Source organism: Engraulis encrasicolus, chromosome 21 (genome assembly GCF_034702125.1).
Source record: "Engraulis encrasicolus isolate BLACKSEA-1 chromosome 21, IST_EnEncr_1.0, whole genome shotgun sequence".
NCBI lineage: Eukaryota > Metazoa > Chordata > Actinopteri > Clupeiformes > Engraulidae > Engraulis > Engraulis encrasicolus.
Genome location: NC_085877.1, coordinates 7478229 through 7500208, shown reverse-complemented (window position 1 = coordinate 7500208; position 21980 = coordinate 7478229). Strand labels below are relative to the sequence as shown.

Here is a 21980-nt window from a genome sequence, read left to right as displayed (position 1 = left end):
TGGGTTTTCCGCAATGTCGTTGGAGGGAGCCGGGTTTCGAGATGGTACCGCCCCCTCTCAGGTGCCATCTCGAGCAGTTCCTCGGTCGGCCCATCCTTAGGACCACTCCTCCTGACCCTGACAATTCAAGAGACTGACACCATGAAAGCTGCCCTTTTCACTGTAGCGTTTGATTCCATTTTAAAACAAAGCAGGGTAAAGGACTACAGATTTGAGGCAGAAAACAGTGGGAACTATACTGCCTTACAAATGCAAAGTGCAACATTGAAACTGAGAAGAATGCCTTTAAATCCTCGGTATTGTGTTAGATATTGTAGTTACTGTGAATTTGACAGAGCTATATCTCTAAAACGGGACACATGTGGACCATAAGGCTTTGTCACAAGATTAAGGAGGTGTAATGGAGACCATTTTCTAAGTTGTCAAAATACGTACCGTATGTAGTTACTGCACTTTGCCTTTGTAAGGCAGTATACTGTAGGTATGCCAATGCCGCCGAATGCAACTTCTACCTTTGCATTGAATGGTTCAATAATTGACGGTGACCGGCGTCAGTTGGAAAGAGCCCATTCTTTCACAATCTTCAAAAAGAAACGCAAGTGGGATTTGCTGCACTTCCTTTGTGTGTTGTAGGGAACTTACACAGCTATGAAAGACCAATTTTCAGAAAGTGTTTATTCATGTAAAATTCAAAATTCAATAATTCCTTCATAGATAATGAGTAATTTACACTGTAAGTGGCCATTGTGAATGGTGAGTCATTTGTAAAATGTGCTAGCACTTTGCATACTGTGCACAAAAAGTTATTTTGAAATTGGAATTTGGAAGCCCTTTTCAAGAATGCTCTTTCGCAAATTTCATGGCATACGTACAACTCCCAATTTGTTTATCTATCACTTGAAGTCAGGAACATTTGATGCACTTTGATATTTAAAAAGACGTGTGATAACTGGAGGATATTTAAGGAAGGTTTCCAGCCTCGTAATTCCAGTTAGAGACCACACACCCCCAAACATCCACACTCCTACACACACGCACGCACACACACACACACACACACACACACACACACACACACACACACACACACACACACACACACACACACACACACACACACACACACACACACACACACACACACACACACACACCCCAGGTAACAAATAAAGTACCACACAACAAAAAACGAGTATTTTGATAGAGTTCAGTTGCAAGCGTGCCTGCCTGCTGCCTGAGCTGAGCAGGTTGTAACAGTGCCTGTTCGTTCAGCAGCGAGGGCTGGGTGACATGACATGCCGCTGATATGCCTGCCTGCCGGACATGGAATTTCAGCCCAATTACAGGACCAGCCAATGGCGTGCCTGCAGCTCAGATCCTGCCATGGGACGGGAGCCAAGGCAATGTTTCCCCAGGTTACTCAGATGTGATGGAAGGCAGGACTACCCTCCTCCACCCTCCTCCACCCTCTCCCCCCACGGACACCACACGGAGCGGGCCCCGAGCCAAAATCACTGTTCAGTCCTGCCGGGCCACACCCAGTAAATTAGTCTGTGCAGAGAGCTATGCACACCTTTCTTTTACAGACAGGGCGGGAGAGGGAGATACTCTGCTACAGACTGGCACACGCAGACACGCACGCATCATACACGGGTGCACACACACACACTCAAGTGCACACAGACACTGGCCACACAGACACTGGCATGCAAGCACACATACAGTACATACACACGCGCGCGCACACACACACACACACACGCATGCACACACAGGCACACACAGGCACACACAGGCACACATATACACATACAGTGTTTAGCATGCTATCATGCAACATGGAGGTTGTAAGAAAGCACAGGTGATGTTCATTAATCTCCACTAAAAAAAGCGAAGATCTTACAGGCTTGCCCACGTCATGCATGTATTGACACAAATTATACACACTCTCACATGAACTACAGACACACTAACAACTGCTCTTACTTTAAATGTAGCTGTTGGGAGTTGTAATGAGATAAACACACATACAATACAAAGGGCCGCGTGAACACACACACATACACACATGCAGAGACAGAGTAAGGGACACATATAAATTGATAGCAAAAGCCAGAGAAAGATAAAGAAAAAGAGTGTCAGAGAGAGAAGCAGAAGAGAGAGAGAGAGAGAGACAGACAGACAGACAGACAGACAGACAGACAGACAGAGAGAGAGAGAGAGAGAGAGAGACAGAGAGAGAGAGAGAGAGAGAGAGAGAGAGAGAGAGAGAGAGAGAGTTCTGGGCATTTATCCTCCTCTTGTGCCCACCTGGGTTTGTTGTGTGTAAGTTCCAGTATGTTTATTTATCTGCCATCATCCCCTGGTGATAATTTATCTGCTCGCCTTTGAGAGATTTATTTCACTTTTATTAGTGTTCCTGCACCCAACCACCCCCTGCTCTCTCTTTCTCTCTTTCTCTCTTTCTCTCTCACTCACTCACCCCTCTCTCTCTCTCTCTCTCTCTCTCTCTCTCTCTCTCTCTCTCTCTCTCTCTCTCCCTCCCTCCCTCCCTCTGCCCTCGGGAGAGAACAATGTGAATGCACCTCTGTCATCCCCAGACATTTGTCATGTTCCTAGATTGTGTTTCCAGGCGACGTTATGAAGGAACTTTGAAGTTATGAGCATTGGAAAATTAGTAAAGCCATAGCTGCCTTTTCCACAGGAGAGGTGAAAAGATCACTTGAACTAAATTGAATGTTGAATGAATGAATTAATTGTTGAATATGGAAGACAAAGTGCAAAAAGTAATGCAAAGTGAAGAGTGTTGAACCAAGTAGAAAAAGGCAACATTTTGACAAAGGCCATTTGTAAATGTTTTTTCCAAACCGCAGACCTTAAAAAAATTACCAAAAAGTTCAAAATTTAACAAATTGTAACCAAAGTTCAGGAATTCAGCACCACAACAAATCATAACCTTAGAACTATTATTGTGTGGAAATGGATTGATATCACTATACAGTTATGTCATTCCTTATCTGAAAATACAGACAAAGGTGATGATAAAAATCTAAGGAATTGCTTATCAAGACACTTCCATTTTTTATTTAATTCTTCAAGTGTTGATACATTCTTCTCCAGACCTAGTGCTTTGATTGGATCTCATACTAATGAAAAATTGATTTATTTAGTGATGAAATTAAAACAGTCGCAATCTGCTGGCAGGTGCACTCTACTCTTTCTCACTTTATTGACATTTGTGAGTTACAGGGAGATGTTAAAGGAGCAGTCCACTTTATTTCAAGAAATTGCTCGTATATAGTTAAGTCCCAGTAAAATATGATAATACATAGGATTTTTCATCTATATGTTTGCATTGCCTTGTTTAATATAGTGTAGCAATGCAAGTCTATAGCAGAAAACAAAACATCATCAAGTGTTCTTATAAACTACTCTAAAATAAATGTAAAATTCACCAGAGAGCATAACAGCTATTTAATCCCATCCTTGTGATCACTTGTGGCTTGATGCTAATGCTCCCATTTACTTCCAGTGATTATGCTAAGATATGCTAATGATTCTGATACCAATAAATCTAAGTACTGAAAAGAAAGAACTGAGAAAAAAAATGATATGCACATTCATGAACAATGCTTGGAAATACTGCAAATATGTGAAATCAAAAAAAGGGTGGACTGTTCCTTTAAGAACAGAATGAACAAAGGTAGAGTCTAGTTGACATTAGTGAAAGTGATGTTGGATGCTGAGAGGTACCGCATCCCCTGAAGCAGATGTCACTGGCCAGAACAAATGTTCCTTAAAATGCCAGTGGCTTCGAAGGGGATGGAGTACAGCAGGAGGGAGCACCTTCAGAGATGACATAAGGGTGTTGCTGACATACATAAATCAGTTTGGAAACAATTATTTCATTTCCAAAAAGGAACCTAGGACAAGCAAAGTCAGTTTCTACCGGTTATAAATAGCGTTTCTCATGATTAGGTCTCTCTGACTTGGTTACTGAATGTGTTATGTAATAAAAGCAATTTTGTGCTGCGACCGGTATGCAATAAATCCATATGCCTTTCGAAATTAAAAGGGCGACCAAACTTCACATATCCATATTTTTTACATTTTATTGTAATATAGTAATACTATACTACATATAGCCTAGTCTTACATGTAAAATGTTTGTTCTGGAATACACTCAGATGTCTAAATCTTTGCAGCAATGCAAATGTTACTTTGAGGATTTCTTATGCAATAAATCACACCAGTGATGAGTTATGCGTTCTCGGGGTGCCACTTTTTTGCGTACTACTGTAAGCGTCTTAGGAATATAAATCAGTTTGGAAACAACGATAGATGACTTGTCATCTTATAAGGTTGTGATTTGTTGTGGTGCATTCTGGATTGCGACACCATGGTTTCAAAGTGTTAGCTTTCTCACTTTTACTTTTCTCACACTATGACCACATAAATCAACTTCTTCACCCAAACACTTTACAGTGTACGTACATGCAGCGTATGTAGTCATGGGAACTCAGGGATGGGAGCTATGACAGTGTATAATTATACCTGTCTATCTGTCTTCTCCTCTTCCCAATTACGGCAAGGTCCTTGTGTGTAGTGTTGAGGTACACAAGTTTTGCGTGAGCTTGAATGGTTTGTTGATATACACAGTACGTACTGTGTATACGTAGACTCTAGAGTATTCCTTTTACATGCACGCAGTAAGGGATTTTTTCCCCCTTCAAAACCACAAACAATGGCCGACTAAATAGGACGACTAAACACTAGTTGCTCCCTCTGTCTGAACCAACGGCAGCCCCACACTACACTTACCCTCACTTTAACCTGCACCTTTGCCACGCTTAACATCCCCCACACTGGATATTACACGCGACGCGAGCGTGCCGTGCACATACAGCCACTTATTATGCGCGGCAAAGCCACAGCAGGACATGTGAGGCAGCTCCGTACCAGGGAGAGACCAGTGAGGCGTTACAGCAGCATTACTGTTAGTTAGGCCCCTTCTCCTCCACAGCACTCAGCAAAGCCAGCGTTGGACTCTACCTGATGGAGCTCAGCGAAGCTAGTGTTTCTCAACGGGGGGGGGTATAGCCTCCCCAGGGGTCGTTGTGGAGCCCTAGGGGGGCGTTGAGAAAGGATACAGCTGAGAGGGAGCGGTGCTTAGTTGCCATGGGGGGAGGGGAGAGAGGTTCATTTTGTTTTTTAATACTAAGGGGGGCGTTGTCAGGCTTATGATGGGGTCAGAGGGGCGTTGGGAGGCTTGTGATGAGGTCCAGGGGCCTTTTTTTTCTAAAGTTGAGAACCACTGAGCTAAGCCATGCTCGCCTTGCTGCAGATTGCCTGATATGGGCTAACTCTGTGTGTGTGAGTGTGTCTGTGTGTGGTAGGAGGGAAAGGGGGGGGGGGTATTTGTGTGTGTGTGTGCGTGCATGTAAATGTGTGTACAATATGTATGTCAACAAAGCAGCAGATGTGGATTCTTTTATATGGGCTGTAAAATGTTCATGTTTTTGTTGACCTTTAATGCATAGCAATATACAAGGAGCTAAATTGACTACCACCGCAATGATTGCCAAGGGGCATAAATCTAGCAACAGTATGGCTCACACATGAAGTTTGCAATGCATTCTAGGAGGTAATTAAAAGCCATCTTACATCCTCTGGGTGTAAGGGCAATAAATCTCATCCAAACACTCCTGACACATTCAATCTTTTATTCAAAAAAATAGACCTAGAGAGATCCAGAATTCCATTTGGAGCTTTAGCTTAGCTGGTACCCCCATTTTGCAAGTCTGAACCAGTCACCTGTGAGGAGAACCAGGGGAAAGAGCAATGACAGGTGCGAAGGAATGGAAAAGAAGGAGTTATAAAAAAACACTGAAAGGTCTTCTGACAAAGTGAAACTCCTTCTCCGTTACTGATAAAGGTCACCAAATATTTGGATAAGTCAAATATTAAGCAAACCGCATCGTCTTCAAGGAGGGTGGGCTGTCAAGACCAATTCAAAAGGTGTTTCCACACATCCCACTTGGCTGAAAGGCAAGCTAAGCAGGGCCTCTCTCTCTCTCTCTCTCTCTCTCTCTCTCTCTCTCTCTCTCTCTCTCTCTCTCTCTCTCTCTCTCTCTCTCTCTCTCTCTCTCTCTCTCTCTCTCTCTGTGCCCCTCTCTCTCACTCCATCTCTCTTCATGGCTTGGTGTTCCTTGTGAGCTCTGCTCCGCATTAACACAAAGTACAAAGATGTCAAGCGCCCAGTCCATATTGGAGTCATTTTGAACCAATAACATCCGTTTCCAGTGGGGTCAGAGGGCACGGAAAGCTGACAGAATGGTTTGTGTTAAGGGCCATCAGGGGAAAAGGAGGCAGCTTTCATGTGTGTGTGTGTCTAGGGGAGGTGGGGCAGTGTGAGGAGGGAAAACACACACACACATGTGCACACAAACACACACACACACACACACACACACGCGCACACACACACACTCACTCACACACAGACACACAGACACACACACACACACACACACACACACACACACACACACACACACACACACACACACACACACACACACACACTCACACATTCACACATACACACACACACAGGGTGGGTGACATATGTCTCCACTTTGTGCCGGGTTGCTTGTGCTGACATCAGGATTCCCTTCTGAAGAGATTAAAGATGTTGACCCATCTTAAACCAGGTGGAGTGGAACCTCAGAGCCTCCAGCGCCGCGCCAGAGCAGGAAGTGTTGTCTTTACTTTAAACCTCGCTGTGTCCCCCCGCTAGCCTGTCATTGCCGCTCACTGTGAGCCCGATGACAGGCCTATTAACGTGCGCCTTGCTTTGGGTCTTATAAAACATGCCCATAAACGTACAGACGAGGTTGAACTCTTGAGTAGACTTGGCAGCTAACAAGAGTGCCAGTGTAGGAACAGGATTAAAAAAAATGCTCCACAAAAGAGTTAATGTGTACACATCCCTCTGCAGCGAGGACACGTGCAGGACACAAACATGCAATAAACAGCAGAGAAGACTGTGAGAAGAGTGTCTTGCAAGCCAGTGTAACTCCAATAAGGTTTGCTAAGTCTTAATAGCGTTTGCCTGATGGGCCTAAATGTGCACTAAATGCGCACTACCTCATCCGTCGTAATCTGCCATCTGCTCAGGTTTTAGAAAGATGTTTTGTGATAGGAAAGTAAGACCTGTGTTTGGGTTGCATGTTTGTTGCATCTGTCTTTCATCTCTAGCCATCCATGGGGACGATCAGAAGAGGTCTTGCTAGTCCCATGGTCATCTTCCTTCCCATAATTTGGCCACATCCGTCCACATTTGGCCACATGTCTTTCCCCCTCAGGCCACCAATTATGAAAAATCCCTTGCACCCACTCACATCTGTGGGTCTACAATATCCTTTTGATTGTGTTGATTGATACAGATGAGAGTTGATACAAGAGCAGGTTATTTTCATGTAGGACATGCAGAAAATAGAAATTGCATGATAGCATATACTTTGAGCTCTTAGCTTTGCCCCTTAAAGACAACGCTTGATAAGAAAAAACAACCTGTCATGAGACCTGAGGTTTTATAGGGATGTTTCTTGAAACCGAGGTGTCAGGAGAATTGGAAGACCCAAAACAAGTGCCGGCCTCATGTTGCATCTGTCTTTAATCGACCTAATGCACGCGAGGAGTCCTTGTGTCCTGAGATGATCTGAATTAGGTATCCTAGTCCCATGCTCATCTCACTTCCTTTAATTTGGCCATGTACAAATTCCCATCTTTCCTCTTTAGGCCAGCACTTATCACACCCATTTATCATTCCTCTCACCCACTCACATCTGGCCTGTAATGTCCACAATGTCCTTTTGATTTGTTGATTAATGCAAATCAGTGTTGCCGTTGTTGCAATGCGGGCGATTCTAATGTTGACCATCTAGTATCCTTAGTTGACCCACTTGTGTCCTACGTGACTCGTATAGATAGCTCCAATATTTTTATAAGGTGATTTAACAACCTTTAAAATACATTTGGCCTTGCCAAATATAGGCTATGTGTTGGTAGACTAATGTGTGTGCACCTACCAAGCTGGTGTAAGGCACAGTTGGGCATGTGGTAATTTATGTTTCGGGATCCTAGTAGTCATGCTATTTTGCATGGGCTATTTTGAGCTTTATTGGTGTTTAGAAAATGCCTGGGTGGATGCATTTAGCTCTATCTTGCATTGGTCAAATGGCTGACTTGTGTATCCAGACATCCAAAAATCATAGACCAGAGAGCGCCTTTCCTTGACACCACAACAAATGACACAATTCTTTTTTTTTTGGTCTTTTACGACTATTGACAGGACAGTTTGAGGCAGGAAGTGAATGGGGAGGGGTCGACAAATGACCCGGGCCAGGAATCGAACCCGGGTCGGCTGCATGGCAGACAAGTGCCCTACCGGTTGGCTACGGCAGGGCCCTGTTTTTCTATTTCACTCACATTTAGCTCTACTTACCTTCCGTTGGTCAAATGGCTGACTTGAGGCTAGGCATACAAAAGAGAAATACCTTTCATTGACACCACAACATAATGATACAATCAATGTTTACATTTGCCCTATCCGTTCTCCATTTTTTCCATGCCATCCTTCCAGCGTGCTATCATGTCGGTATAAGCCTTTGAAGCGGTTGCCAGGGTGCTTCTTCTTCATGCTGTGCTACCAGGGCTGGCTTGGAGTAAAAAATCTGACCGGGCATTTCCTGGGCATTGTAGTCTCTTAATGCACGCCGTACCTCCAGTGGAACAGTGTTATAGTAATTGAAAAGTTAACTACCATAGTACTACAATACTATGACATAACACAGGGCCTTTAGTAATGCACTACAACTTGGTCATTGCCATTCAGGTAACAGCTCATTTATAACGCCGTGTCTTAACGGGTTAAGAGCAATATACCAGGCATTGAGCTATTTTGACCGCAACACCCAAAATGCTTTATTTATACCTGACAGTTTCGGACAGGCCTGCTGTAGCGGCATGATGAGGTAGGGTCAGGCCAAAATCATCAATAGTCCACCGGTCAAATGCTCCGTATGCCATAAGGCCAGTCCAGCCATGTGTGCTGCTGTGCGAGGGCCTCCTCACCCCGCCCTAACCCCTCTACCCACACTGGGGGTACCCCCCATCTCCTTTGTACAGCGCACACAGGGGCTGGGGAAACACGGCTGTGTGTTGACTACTCCTGTACTTTGATCCTAATCTAAAGAGGAGGTGGGTGGGGGGGAGTAGAGAGGGGAAAAAGACTAGAAAGAGGGTGAACAAAAATACCTGGGTCCTGGTCACATACTGTACTTTACTGTACATGCAAGAGCCCTCTGAGTGTGTTTAAAGGGCTGATGTGTAATTTTTTCGTTGCTTGTTTCTGAATTGAAGCTACCCATTCACAAATTGTATTTTTTCACATGAGTATTTACTACCGCCATAAATGTCTGAGTATTCGTTTTGACTTGGAAATTTACACTTTTCAGACAGGAGTAGGTGGGTCCTCTCCCAATTTTGAATTACTTTGAATAACTTGCCATAGAAATCTCTTTGCGGTAAGTGGCCTGGGCTGCATTTCCCAAAGAAATCTTAAGTAATGCTTAAGCCTAAGTAGTACTTAATTATGAGGTGCCCCTTTATTTTAATATATCAGAAATAGGTCTCGCATAGTCACTAAAAGTAAAAAAAAAATATTGTATGTAGGCCTATGAAGTTATTATATGTGTAAACTTTTAGTGATGTGATATATTGCCTAGGGGGCGCCTCATACTTCTGTCAGTACTACTTACATGTAAATGTTTTTTGGAAACGCGGTCCAGAGCAGTAAATATAAGTTTATTACCCTAGTAAATATTCATGAAACAGATTGACCAGAGATTGTGAAAGAGCAGCATATATTTTGGAAATAAGCGGCCAAAATTACACACTGGACCTTAAAACTTGCATATACAAGTGCACCTCTCTCTCTCTCTCTCTCTCTCTCTCTCTCTCTCTCTCTCTCTCTCTCTCTCTCTCTCTCTCTCTCTCTCTCTCTCTCTCTCTCTCTCTCTCTCTTCCTGCTCAATCTCATGTATGTCTTACACATAAACATGTACAAAAGATGCAAATATACAACTTTGACTCTTTCCACTACAGTTTTCCTTCACTTGTTTAATCCTACACTAGTATTTTTCCACAAACATAAACCAATCTCCAGGCCAGTCTAAACATACCAAAGGCATTTGTGTAGGTTAACGTAGGTTTACCCAAACACAAAGGGTGGATTCAGACAAAGACTTATATACATACGGCCCCCCACACTGCAAGGAAGTGCAACACCTCATGAGAACACAGACTTAAGCACAGGTAAACGATACCAAACCACCAGGGCTTTCTGAAGAAAGTCGTTCAAGAAGCAAAGTACGACCAATACCATTTGCAATTACACGCTGCCATAAGCAAAAAAATGGCTAAGTGAAAACTTGATAGCGCTGTCCTTTGGTTCTTAAATACTGTGTATACTGTAGAGTTTCCTCATGTGGACCGTCGAAACATGTCAGGTAAAAGATAAGACTTTTACATGTCTTAAGGCAAAAGAAAATCTCAAGTGTTGAGTTAAACAGTTAGACATAATGAACATAATACATAAATACTCCCCTTTTATAGCACCCAGTTAAAAGATGAAAAATGCATACTAATTGGTGAGATAGTGTGTGTCTTTTCCTACAACCAAGGAATTCACCAGCTCAAATTCCTAACTTCTCCTTTCTTCTGTAGAGTTATTCATTAATTACAGTGCTGCCTGCTAACAGGCGCCTCTTGTGCACTGTGACTACCCAGGAGTTGACAAATGAGAACTATATAGGGTTCTGATATTAGGTGGTAGGATTTGGGTCTGACTGCTTGAGAGAGGAGAGAAGAAAAGGCATGGTCACGTTTAGACACACATGCCATGACCTCCTGTGACCCATGACCTTTCTTTGTGGGCCACTCCGACCGCCGACCTTGTTGGCTACAGTCTGGTATGCCAGGTAGAATCAGACACAGACAGACATACAGAGAGAGAGACACAGAGAGAGAGAGAGAGTCACGCACGCACGCATGCACGCACAGTTCATTGAAGTAATGCAAAGTAACACACAGTCCTACGCACACACATGCCTTTGACAAAGCAGGGACATTTTTTCCCTCCAAATTTTTCTCTTGCTGTCTTTATCTATTATTCATTCCTCATTAATTTGCACTCAGATAGGTGTTCTAAAGTTTAGAATCTAAGCAACCATCCCAAGCCATTACTTCTCATAAAATACTTGCTTTTGTTGCCATCATTTACTGTTTTTGTCATGTTTAGGCATCAATAAATCAGTAAACTTACCCAAACCACACACATCACACGGTCTGTTTTAGGTATGTGGATGCTCGGTCTCTGTAGTTGCTGTTGTAGTGTACAACACTGCCCCCATCTGGAGAAGAAGCAGAAATTCTCCTTCTGACAAAGTGCAATGAAAAGAATTCACTAATACAGAGATCACACAGATCACATTTACGATGTAAGCACTGTGTAATGATGTAAGCACTGTGATATAAATTCCCTTCCTTATTCAGATTTATAACCCATCCAAGCACAGTACAAAAGTCTAGGGACTCGTGGACTCCAACCATACGTGCACTGTAAATTTGTAAAGATGAAAACATTTATTTTAGTCATTACAATTCATTTTGTTATTATAGGAGATTTTTTTATTTGTATCAATTGAATTAATTGGCTTCAACATTTCATTGTTCAAACTTCAATGCTATGTTGTTGTCAGTGTACTGTATATAATTTCAAAACCCAAGCTGCTTTAAGTTCAGCATTGTTTATAAGTTGTGTGTACATTGTACATCTTCTGGTCATAGAACCGTCACCCCAGCCGTACACAAGTTTTACATTTAAATACATTTTCACAACTGGAAGGAAGTTGAGACTTTGGTGAAGTGTGTTTACCCATAAGTACATTTTTTGGGGTTATTGGATCATTTAGCAGCCTGGACTCCATAATGACCCCATCACTAGTGCAAACACACACACACACACACACACACACACACACACACACACACACACACACACACACACACACACACACACACACACACACACACACACACACACACACCGTAAACACACAGAGAGCAGTGTAGACTCCAACCCAAACACAGCTGGTCCAATAGCACCACACCCACACAAAAGCATGCGCACACTCAAATACACACACAGAGACACACACAAACACATACAGTTTCTATTTACCAATATTTGTGTGTGTGTAACAGAGAGAGAGGGAGAGAGAGAGAGAGAGAGAGAGAGAGAGAGAGAGAGAGAGAGAGAGAGAGAGAGAGAGAGAGAGAGAGAGAGAGAGAGAGAGAGAGAGAGGACCAGTGCAATGATGAAGTCAAGTGTGGTAAAAGACAGCGTAGTCACGTTTCATATCCCGAAGATACATTGTATATAATAAGCATTCACTGAAAATGCTCAGATGCATGGGGCCCTTTCATGTGGTTTCCACAACGCCCACCACTGTGGAATGTCTGATTCTTTCAGGGGGAGCGACACATGCCCAGACATCCCCATCTGCAGGCCCAGGAATGATAGTGGCACAGGGAGGATAAAGCGACAGGTCAAGACACCAGTGCCATCTTTAGCAGCAGTAACCCCCCCTGGAGATGGAGGCTACATGAATAGAAAAAATACACAATGCATCATATGCACAAACACACACACACAAGCACACACATTTACATATGTGTGCACGTACCTAAACACACACACCAGCGCACACGCACAAAAGCGCACGCACGCGCGTACACACACTCGCACACCTATAAAAATGATTTTATTGGTGTAAGGAATAGATTTCAGGGGTTTGCCAGTCGGCTATGATAACGGCATTTGTGAGTGATGCAATATAACACCGATAGATCAGTGGGTGACTTATATTTGGATTGCGGTAGCATATGCCTTCCACAGTAATTTTCCCACGACAGACATTGTGTTTATCTGAGAGAAAGCAGTTTCTCCTTTTTCAAGAACACGTGCGTACACACTTTTTCAGGAGGTCAGCCGCTTCCATTTTGCCCCGTGGCCATGTGGGTGTGTTGTGTTTTTGTATGGCTTGGGTATGTGGGTGTGTTTGTCTACGTATACTCTGTCAGGTCGCCTGGGTCCCTTGTGCTAGTTGACTCCCTCTTTGCCCCCCTAAGGTGGCTGGGGTAAAAGAATCAGGTTATCGAGCACCAAATCGATCAGCAACCTGTGTCCCCCCTCCCACCCCTTGTACCCATCCTCTGATGTGGGGGCCCGAATGTTTCCTTGCGCCGCGCCCGTCAGACGTGCCAGTGAGCATGTGGTGTGACAGCTAAAATCACCCCTGGGCTTCGCTGGCCGCGAACAATGGGTTCCGCTAAATCCGTGTGGTTGGACAGGCGGAGAGGGGGCTTAGCCGCGGGAATCTGTCTGCTCATGGATTCTCTGGGGCAGGGGCGGACAGGAAGTGTGGTGCATGCTGGGTAGCCAGCCTGGTAAGGCCAGAAAAGCTTAAAGGGGCAGAATGGACTCTTTTGTGTGCATTGTGAGTGGGGGGATTTGGTACCACAAACGGTGCAGTCTACTGCAGATTAATGTGGCTGGAAAACTTTTTTCATGGCAGCGTGGAGAAAAGATGGGAGCCCTTCCCTCTCAGTGGCTGTGGTTATAAGGTGGAATCAGGCTGGATCGTTTTGGTAAGGATGGATGAGAGGGTGCCAGTGCCTACGTCTCATGCTTGCCTCAAACTCACCCATCCTGACTAATAGCAGGAGAAACTTGGCACTGTTTGGCAATACACCTCATCTGGAATGATCACGCCAGTTCTCCGTCCAACCCTCCACAATCATCAAAGAGGTACATTTAAGCTGGCGCAGAAGACTGGAGCAGTGATCGCTTTGTTGAGGCTGCACTGCTTGAACCTTTGACCCATGATAAGGTCTTAGAGATGACAGCAATAGCCCTTTAATGTGGGTCTCCTCTGCGCTCAGACCTTATGCACACCCCAGGGAAACACTCGAGTAGGCAGTCTGGGAGGGTAATTAACTCGAAATCTGTGGTGAATCACCTAATAAAACAGTCTTTTAGCTTTAATTCGCCTCGTGAAATGTGCTCCATTGTACCAGTTGCTCTGATTTTACTGGCAAGAGCCACCAAACTCCCCTCTCTGGAAAACCGCCCAGTGGCCTGCCCACCATTAGCCCACTAGACAGGTCATTTAGGCAAATAAATACCATCACCAACACTGTCATGAAGGACTGCAACCGCAGCTTACTGGTACATAGACTATTTCTCAGTGTCACTTCAACACTCAGAGGGTCGAACGCACATTCTGAACACACACCTATTGAACACACAATAGTGTTTGTCTTAACCTTACTCCCGCCAGGTGGGTTCCACCTTGATCCATGAACATTCATCTGGAGCTACGCCATATGTGTAGGTCTTTGAAGGTGTGGTTTTCTTACTTTAAAAAAAAAAAAAAGTCCTTGCACGTGATGGGGGAAACCACTTGACTGACATCTTTTAATGAGGTGCTACTTAATCTACTCATTGATTCTAACATAGAGTTGAAATTACAACATCCATGTCCATGTGAGCGGGCGGCCAATGTTGTTTGAAGCAACTGCCGCTTTTCAGGTATTTTTTCTTCCTCCACTACGTTTACCTGAATTCCCCCCTGGGGATCAATAAAGTTTCTCTACTCTACTACTCTACTCTAAACTTGTAAACACAAGAAAGATCATTGTTATTAATATGATTAATCATTTCGAATCAGTAAACTTGAGTATGAGCACCATGAGTTAGGCCTCTGAAGACAATGGCTCTTTAGGGGCGAAGTCTTCTTCACTTTGAATTTGTGTGTGCGTGCGTGCGTGCATGTGTGTGTGGGACTGTGATTGTGACTCTCTCTCTCTCTCTCTCTCTCTCTCTCTCTCTCTCTCTCTCTCTCTCTCTCTCTCTCTCTGACTTTGTGTATTTGTGCATGAGACTGTGTGTCTGTGTCTTTGTGTCTGTCTTCGACCGTGTGTCTATTCGTGTTTAACAACGGAGGAACAAGCTAAGCTCTGTTGAGACTATCAAATTGGACACATTCAGACATGCCATTGGCTTTCTCAGCGATGAAGTTCTTTATAACAGGCTCAGTCCTGCTCAGTGTCAACATGCCACTTATTCAGCCAGCCTATTAGAGTCTTATCATCAGAAATACTTCAGCTCACTCTGGGATGTTGGCAAGGCTTTGTTTTTTCCAGACATTGATGAATGCGCTCAATTTAATCATAGACTAATAAACAAACAGGAAATAAAAAATGACCTATTGTCTGAATATTTAACCCCTGGGTGTCTGCTGTGGCAGAAGCTTCAATGGGATCTATTCAGTCCCACCTGTGCAATAGAGATTGGTCTTGGGTTTCTCCACTTAAGCCTACTGTACTGTACCTTCCATGTATGTGATTATTTTTTAACAAGCTGTTTACACATATGTGGACATTTTTGAAAAACGCATATGATTTTGGCCTGTCAATTACACATAAGCAGAGTTTTAGAAACTTAGTACATTTTTAATCTCTGGTTTTAAACTCTGGTCACTGTGTCACATGTAAATTCATAATTTCATCCACATGTAGTATATTCTGTTGAAAAAGCCCATCATATTAAATCTCATCTAACCTAATCATTATTATGTGATAGTCATTTGCATTATTCATTCGCATCACTTGCAAGGGCATAATTGGTAAAATTGAAGGAACTCCACTGTCCTCATGCACATACTGTAAATCAGTTTCCTGTCCAAACATAGACAACAAGTATGCACACACTAAATAAAGCACACACTAAATAAAGCACACACTAAATAAAGGCTTGGGCTGTAACTATACACTCAACTCACGATTCCGTTTGCATCGCGATTTTTGACCAACGGTTAGATACACCCCACAATTTTTGAAATCTATGAAAACAATGACAGTTTATAGGTGGAATAGGTTACAAGAGGCTACTAATAATATAAAAAAGTTTAAAAAAAATAGCAATAATGATGATTTTAAGCACTTTCACATCATGTCATGTGGTTGTTTTCTGTTTCTAGCAACATTTTGCATATCATTTGTGCATATCACGATACTGCCTCATTGCATCGCGATACAGTATCGTGACTCTGCACATCATGATTTCTCGGTTCGATACAATATCGTTGTAGCCCTTCTAAAAACTAAATCATTTATATTTGTCCGCTGTCTGTGCGTATGTATCTGTGTCTCTGTGTCTCTGTGCGTGCAAGAGAGTGTCCTAAGAGTCACCTGCAGCACCACTAGAGAGAGCAATCAGAGAAAGTGACCCAGTCAGACTGCAAACATCCAGTAACCTCCCACCTTAAACCAGGTGTGAGGACACGACGCTCTGGGAGTGGAAGTATAGAGAAGAAAAGACCCACAGAAAGAACAAACCCGTTGGTGGCTCCCCTGTTATTATCAGCAGTGAGGGTTATGGCAGGCTGCTGCCGCTGCTGCTGGAGGTTATTGGCCTACTGGGAGTACTGTACACAGCCTCAAGGAGGGGCTGTACAGTACTCTACTGCACTGCGCTTGTGGGCGGATTGGCCATAGGGCGCACAGGGCATTTTACGGGCGGTCTGTTGTTGACGATTTTGGCCTGACCCTTCCCTCAGTTGTAATCAGTGTTTAGGCCATTACTGAGACCTCTCCACGCTAGGCAGATAAAAAAAATAAAAAAATAAAAAACATTTTGTCTGTAGCGGTCAAAATTGCACATATCCCTCTGCATAAATGCAGCCCTATACTTTATTGAAAAATGAATGTCTGAAAAATGCCCAATGTCTTTTATCTCAGTCCATCCTTGACTACGCTGCAGTGAGGTGCGATGACCTCATCCTCACCTGGAAGCAAGACATCCCTCAAATTAGGAGCAGCCCTCCCTGTTTCCACCAGCATTAATTGTAGCCTTTACCGGTACAGTGGAATACAGGTTGATACAGGGTGTGCTTACTTGCTGGTGTGCCCCGGATGTATGCATTGTGTGCAAGTTTGTGGGATTGGGTGGGGGGGGGGAGAGTGAGAGAGAGAGAGAGAGAGAGAGAGAGAGAGAGAGAGAGAGAGAGAGAGAGAGAGAGAGAGAGAGAGAGAGAGACTGTGTGTGTGTGCGAGCGAGGGCGTGTCTGTCTGTGTCTGTGAGTGTGTGTGTGTGTGTGTGTGTGTGTGTGTGTGTGTGTGTGTGTGTGTGTGTGTGTGTGTGTGTGTGTGTGTGTGTGTGTGTGTGTGTGTGTGTGTGTGTGTGTGTGTGTGTGTGTGTGTGTGTGTGTGTGTGTTTGAAGAGAGCAAGTGTGTTTGAGTGTGTGTTTAATACACTTTAAGTTGGTAAGTAAGTGAGATTCCACTGGGGCTGGGTCTTGTAGAGGCAAGTCTGGTACCTCTAACAAATCCCCCACCTCTCTTGTCACATGTTTGTACACCAACAGCTCCAATCTCTTTAGAGCCGCCTTGTCACATGTCAGACAAAGAGCTCAAAGGTGCTGCAGAATTTCCCCCCCCCCCCCCCTTTCACTAACATTCCAAGAGCACCATTAAAAGATTGCCATGAATATGTTTCCTTTTTCGCAATAGTATCTTATTTCACATCCTACAGGTTTAAATAAATTCATGAATAACAATGATTTCCTTGGTGTAACGTGAGTCAGACATTGTGAGAGAATGTGGAGGGTTTTTTTGTGCCAAAATGTGTAAAAGTAAACCGATAAAGCTTTCTGTGTGACAAGAATTGCCCAAGTAAGGTTGAATCCATTTATACTGTATGTAAATGTAATCAGAAACGTGTCATAATAATTTATCCTCAGAGGTGTGTGTGTGCGTGTGTGTGTCCGTGCGTGTGTGCATGCCTGTCTGCGTGTGTGCATGCCTACCTGTGTTTGGGCCAGTGGTGGAGTGGATGTGTGTGAAAAAAGCCCCATATCGTTTTCTGAGTTGAAGTGAGAAGTAGAGGGGTCCTGCCCAAACTTGCCTGTGTAGGATTGGCACCAAATCAGAGCTAAATTCCTCTGTACAATGCTCTAAATAAACTGCTCCTCATTTAAACAGCGGTGGAGTCCCTAGCTTTAGACAGTACAAAAGCCCATCTTGTATTCCAGCTCGCCTGAGCACTTAACTCAGGTGATTTGGTAATTAGTCTGTCTACCTGTCTGGTGATTCATTATGTGTCCATCGGTATGGCGCTGGTGTCGAAAAATGGTCTGATAATTGGACCACATTATTATCAGGCTGTAAACTCTTCTCAGTCAGATTCTCTACTCAGCCTCCACTTGAGATCTCTACCTCTGTTAAAGTACATACATGCTGTACATACTGTACATACAGGGGCGTCCCAAGAATATCTACGCATGTACACACTTTAAACCATTGCAAAGTACATACTATTAAAATCAATTTCATTTTCGAAGCGTAATAGAATTTATATACGTATCTAACCATCAGAGCACTATGCAGGATACTGGAGGTATTGTGTAGGGAGAGGATAGCCATAGGGCTCTCATTAATATTGTCCATCATTGTTTTACTATTGTTTGTATCGATGTAAGGCATCTTGCTATACTCAGATTTTTGTTTCTCCTGTTATAGGGACGACCAGGAGCCCATGGCGCACTTGGCACAAGTGGCCCCGAGGGGTCACTTGGCAACCCAGGGCCCGTGGGGCCAAAAGGAGAGAAGGGCCACGTAGGAAGGAGGGGCCCATCAGGCATCAAAGGAGACAAGGTCAGTGACATTATATTACATTACATTTAGCAAGGACTAAAAAAGGACTAATTCCTGAATTTCCCCCTGGGGATCAATAGTTACTTAACTCTACTTATTAATAGTGCCTGCGTAAATGCAACGTAAACAGGCCAAGCAGGGTTAGTATGTTTAAAAGATTTTTTATTACATAGGATCAGGGTTTAAGTACATAAAGTTGAGGGCATAAGAGGTAAGTTCTTAAAACAGTCACAGAAGAGAAGGTTCGTTATTAGCTTCTTGAACATTTGAAAGACATGGCCTCAGTCTTGTAGCCTGTGGCAGCCTGTTTCGCTTTTCAGGGACAATGGCCACGATTACATGATGTTTTTCATTCCGAATTAATGGTTCAAAATTAAATCGATAATAATTCTTTCGATAACAATTCTTTCGATGATAATTATTTTATTTAAATTCCAAATTGTGAAGGGTTTACATGATGTTTGAAGTGGAATTAAGTTTTATTGAGAATTAAATTGAGTTAATTCTGAATTAACTGTGTCATGTAAACGAGGCCACTGACAAAGAACAATTTAGACAGGGAGGACCTTGTGTGAGCACGAGGCAAGGGTAGAGGATTCGTGTTGGAGGAACACAGCATCCTGCAGGGAAGAGGCTTCAGTATAGCCTTCCGTTAAGCTGCCTGAGGTACAGTAGGTTTATAGACAAGGGTCAGGTCCTTGTGATTAATTGAAGTGGCCACCGGCAGCCAGTATGTCATGGGTGACGCGTGAACATACTGTACAATATTGCATACAAGTTTTGTAATTAATTATATTGGTGGGTCACATGTTGCTAGAAAGTCCACAAAGGGTTTACAAGTCCTAATTAGTTATTTTCATGATTGATTCTTTGTGATTGACTGTTTATTAATTAAGAGGCATTTCAACAGGGTCCAATGGGCGTTCCCGGATTTTCTGGTACTGATGGCGTTCCTGTGAGTAAAACCTTCGTACACTACATGAAAAGATAATCTGACCTACATTAGCTTTGCATTTTTACATCTAAATCCAAGTAATGTCATTGTATCCCAACCCCATGTCACTAAATATTCCGTCAGTGCTACAGTTGTACATGGTGCTTCTGCATAGCTTCTGCATAGGTATGGTAAGCAGCCTATACAGAAGCTACAATCAAATACCTCACAGAAAATGTTTTTTATGCTTAATGTGGATGACTCCACCCATTCCACCTTGATGATTGAGTATACCGTATGGCTGAAAACATGTGATTGCAAGTTTGGACATCAGTCTTCTATTTAATAATCTGTCTGCCACCAATTAATGTCATTACACAGCCATTGTCACTTGTAACTGTTCAACCTATGTTGTGGTACAGTTATAAGACCATGTAGATTTTGCAGTTCAAGTGCATGTCTAGTCGATACTGTCAGTCCTGAGCTTGGCATATCCGTGTACTTGTGTGCAGGGCCACCCAGGTCAAGACGGGCCCAGGGGACCTGCAGGAGGCGACGGCTGCAACGGCACACACGGAGACCCTGGCGGCCGAGGAGCGGACGGTTACCCCGGCAACCCAGGAGGGCCTGTGAGTACCAGAGAGATGCCTAGCCTCTTTGTGCAGATGGGCCCGCCGGCGGGCCCCATTCACTCATTGCTGAAAAGACTCAAGTACATCATAACAACGTTGTTATGGTAATGCCAAGAGGCATAAGACAACATGTGTTTGCCTAAAAGAACCACACTATTGTGAAAGTAAGAGTTTACCCTGCCCTATCATGCTGTGGATGTTTTTTCAATCTAAACTGATGAAAATTTCGGCAGATACCAACATGATCCTATCTAGCAAGGGATGTGAAAGCAGAGTTTCTTGTAGCATGTTTGTTTTGGCACAGCAATGGTGCTTGTCGCAATATTTTTGTGGGGGAATCTGGCCAGTTTTGGCAAGTGCGGTTGTCTGGCCTCAGACCGCGGAAGTGGTTGAGATAGGCAAGTACTGCTCAATGGAACAGATGGTTATCAGGACAACAACATGCATACATACATGCCTTTGCCTAGAGTGATGTTCTATACAATGGACAATGCCTATGTTTTAAGTTTCTATAACCCCTCTGCGCAGAGCCAATGTGATAACCCTACTGACACCAAAATTGTAATGATCAATGTTCTACACATTCATGATGGGCCACTACAGCTTTTAAAACATGTACAAATGATCTACAGGTTAAAAAAAATACTCAGTCTTGCTATAATTAAAAAAACTTCTTAGAAATATTAGGAAAATGTTGTGTATATACACCGTATACCCCAAATTGTGTTGGCAGGTGTATATCATATACAACACTGATAAAAGAAGATGATGACAGTTTATTCTCATATATTCTTGCACATTGTCATTTAATTTCATTGTCTACCTAAGCAAGCCATCATTTGTCTGTGAATTCCAAGGCTCTGAAGTGAAGTGGCTCTTTAAAAAAAGAGAGTTGCAATACCCATGACCTGCCACAGGATGGTGCTGTTTGAAATGCAATGCAACACCCTTTTTTGGAACACCTTGCCTCTACATCTCCAATAATACTTTTTTTTTTTTTGCACTGACGATGGGGTCACCCGAAACATTTGCACTTTTGTAAATATAGCACAGCATATGTGAGATCATTAAAAACCCACTTTATTTGGGCATCTCTTCTTAAGTTTTTTTGAGTGCGAGCTCCAGACTTTCTGATTTTGTATTACTCTATATTCCAAGCCAACGCACCACCACAAAACTAAAGCCACCTTGTAAGGCGCATGCCCTTTTTCTGAATACACTTCCTAAGCCAGCCGTCATTTGTCTGTGAATTCCAAGGCTCTGAAGTGAAGTGGCGCTTTAAAAAAAGAGAGTTGCAATACCCATGACCTGCCACAGGATGGTGCTATTTGAAATGCAATGCAACACCCTCTTTTTGGAACAACACCTTGCCTCTGCACCTACTGCATCTACAATAATAATATCAATAATAATAACAACACAAAAAACACCACCAAGAAGTATAATAATAATAAGGAGAAGAACAACAAGAATGTACTTTTCAAACGGAGCATATTTAAAGTGCTCTGTGAATGTTTTTTTATGTATATCAGTGACAGTATACTACATGGCAAATAAGGATTTTAATCAAG

At 43.2% G+C, this 21980-nt stretch overlaps 1 protein-coding gene across 2 annotated transcripts in view; it reads left to right on the top strand.

Annotated features, from left to right (window-relative positions):
• The window catches only part of col4a6 (collagen, type IV, alpha 6), a 109446-nt gene that overhangs the window by 49653 nt on the left and 37813 nt on the right, over positions 1-21980 (top strand). For both annotated transcript variants that reach the window (XM_063187444.1, XM_063187443.1), the window contains exons 5-7: positions 18709-18843; positions 19754-19798; positions 20290-20406. In XM_063187444.1, coding sequence (XP_063043514.1) covers positions 18709-18843; positions 19754-19798; positions 20290-20406 — 297 coding nt within the window. The remainder of the gene's footprint in view (positions 1-18708; positions 18844-19753; positions 19799-20289; positions 20407-21980) is intronic.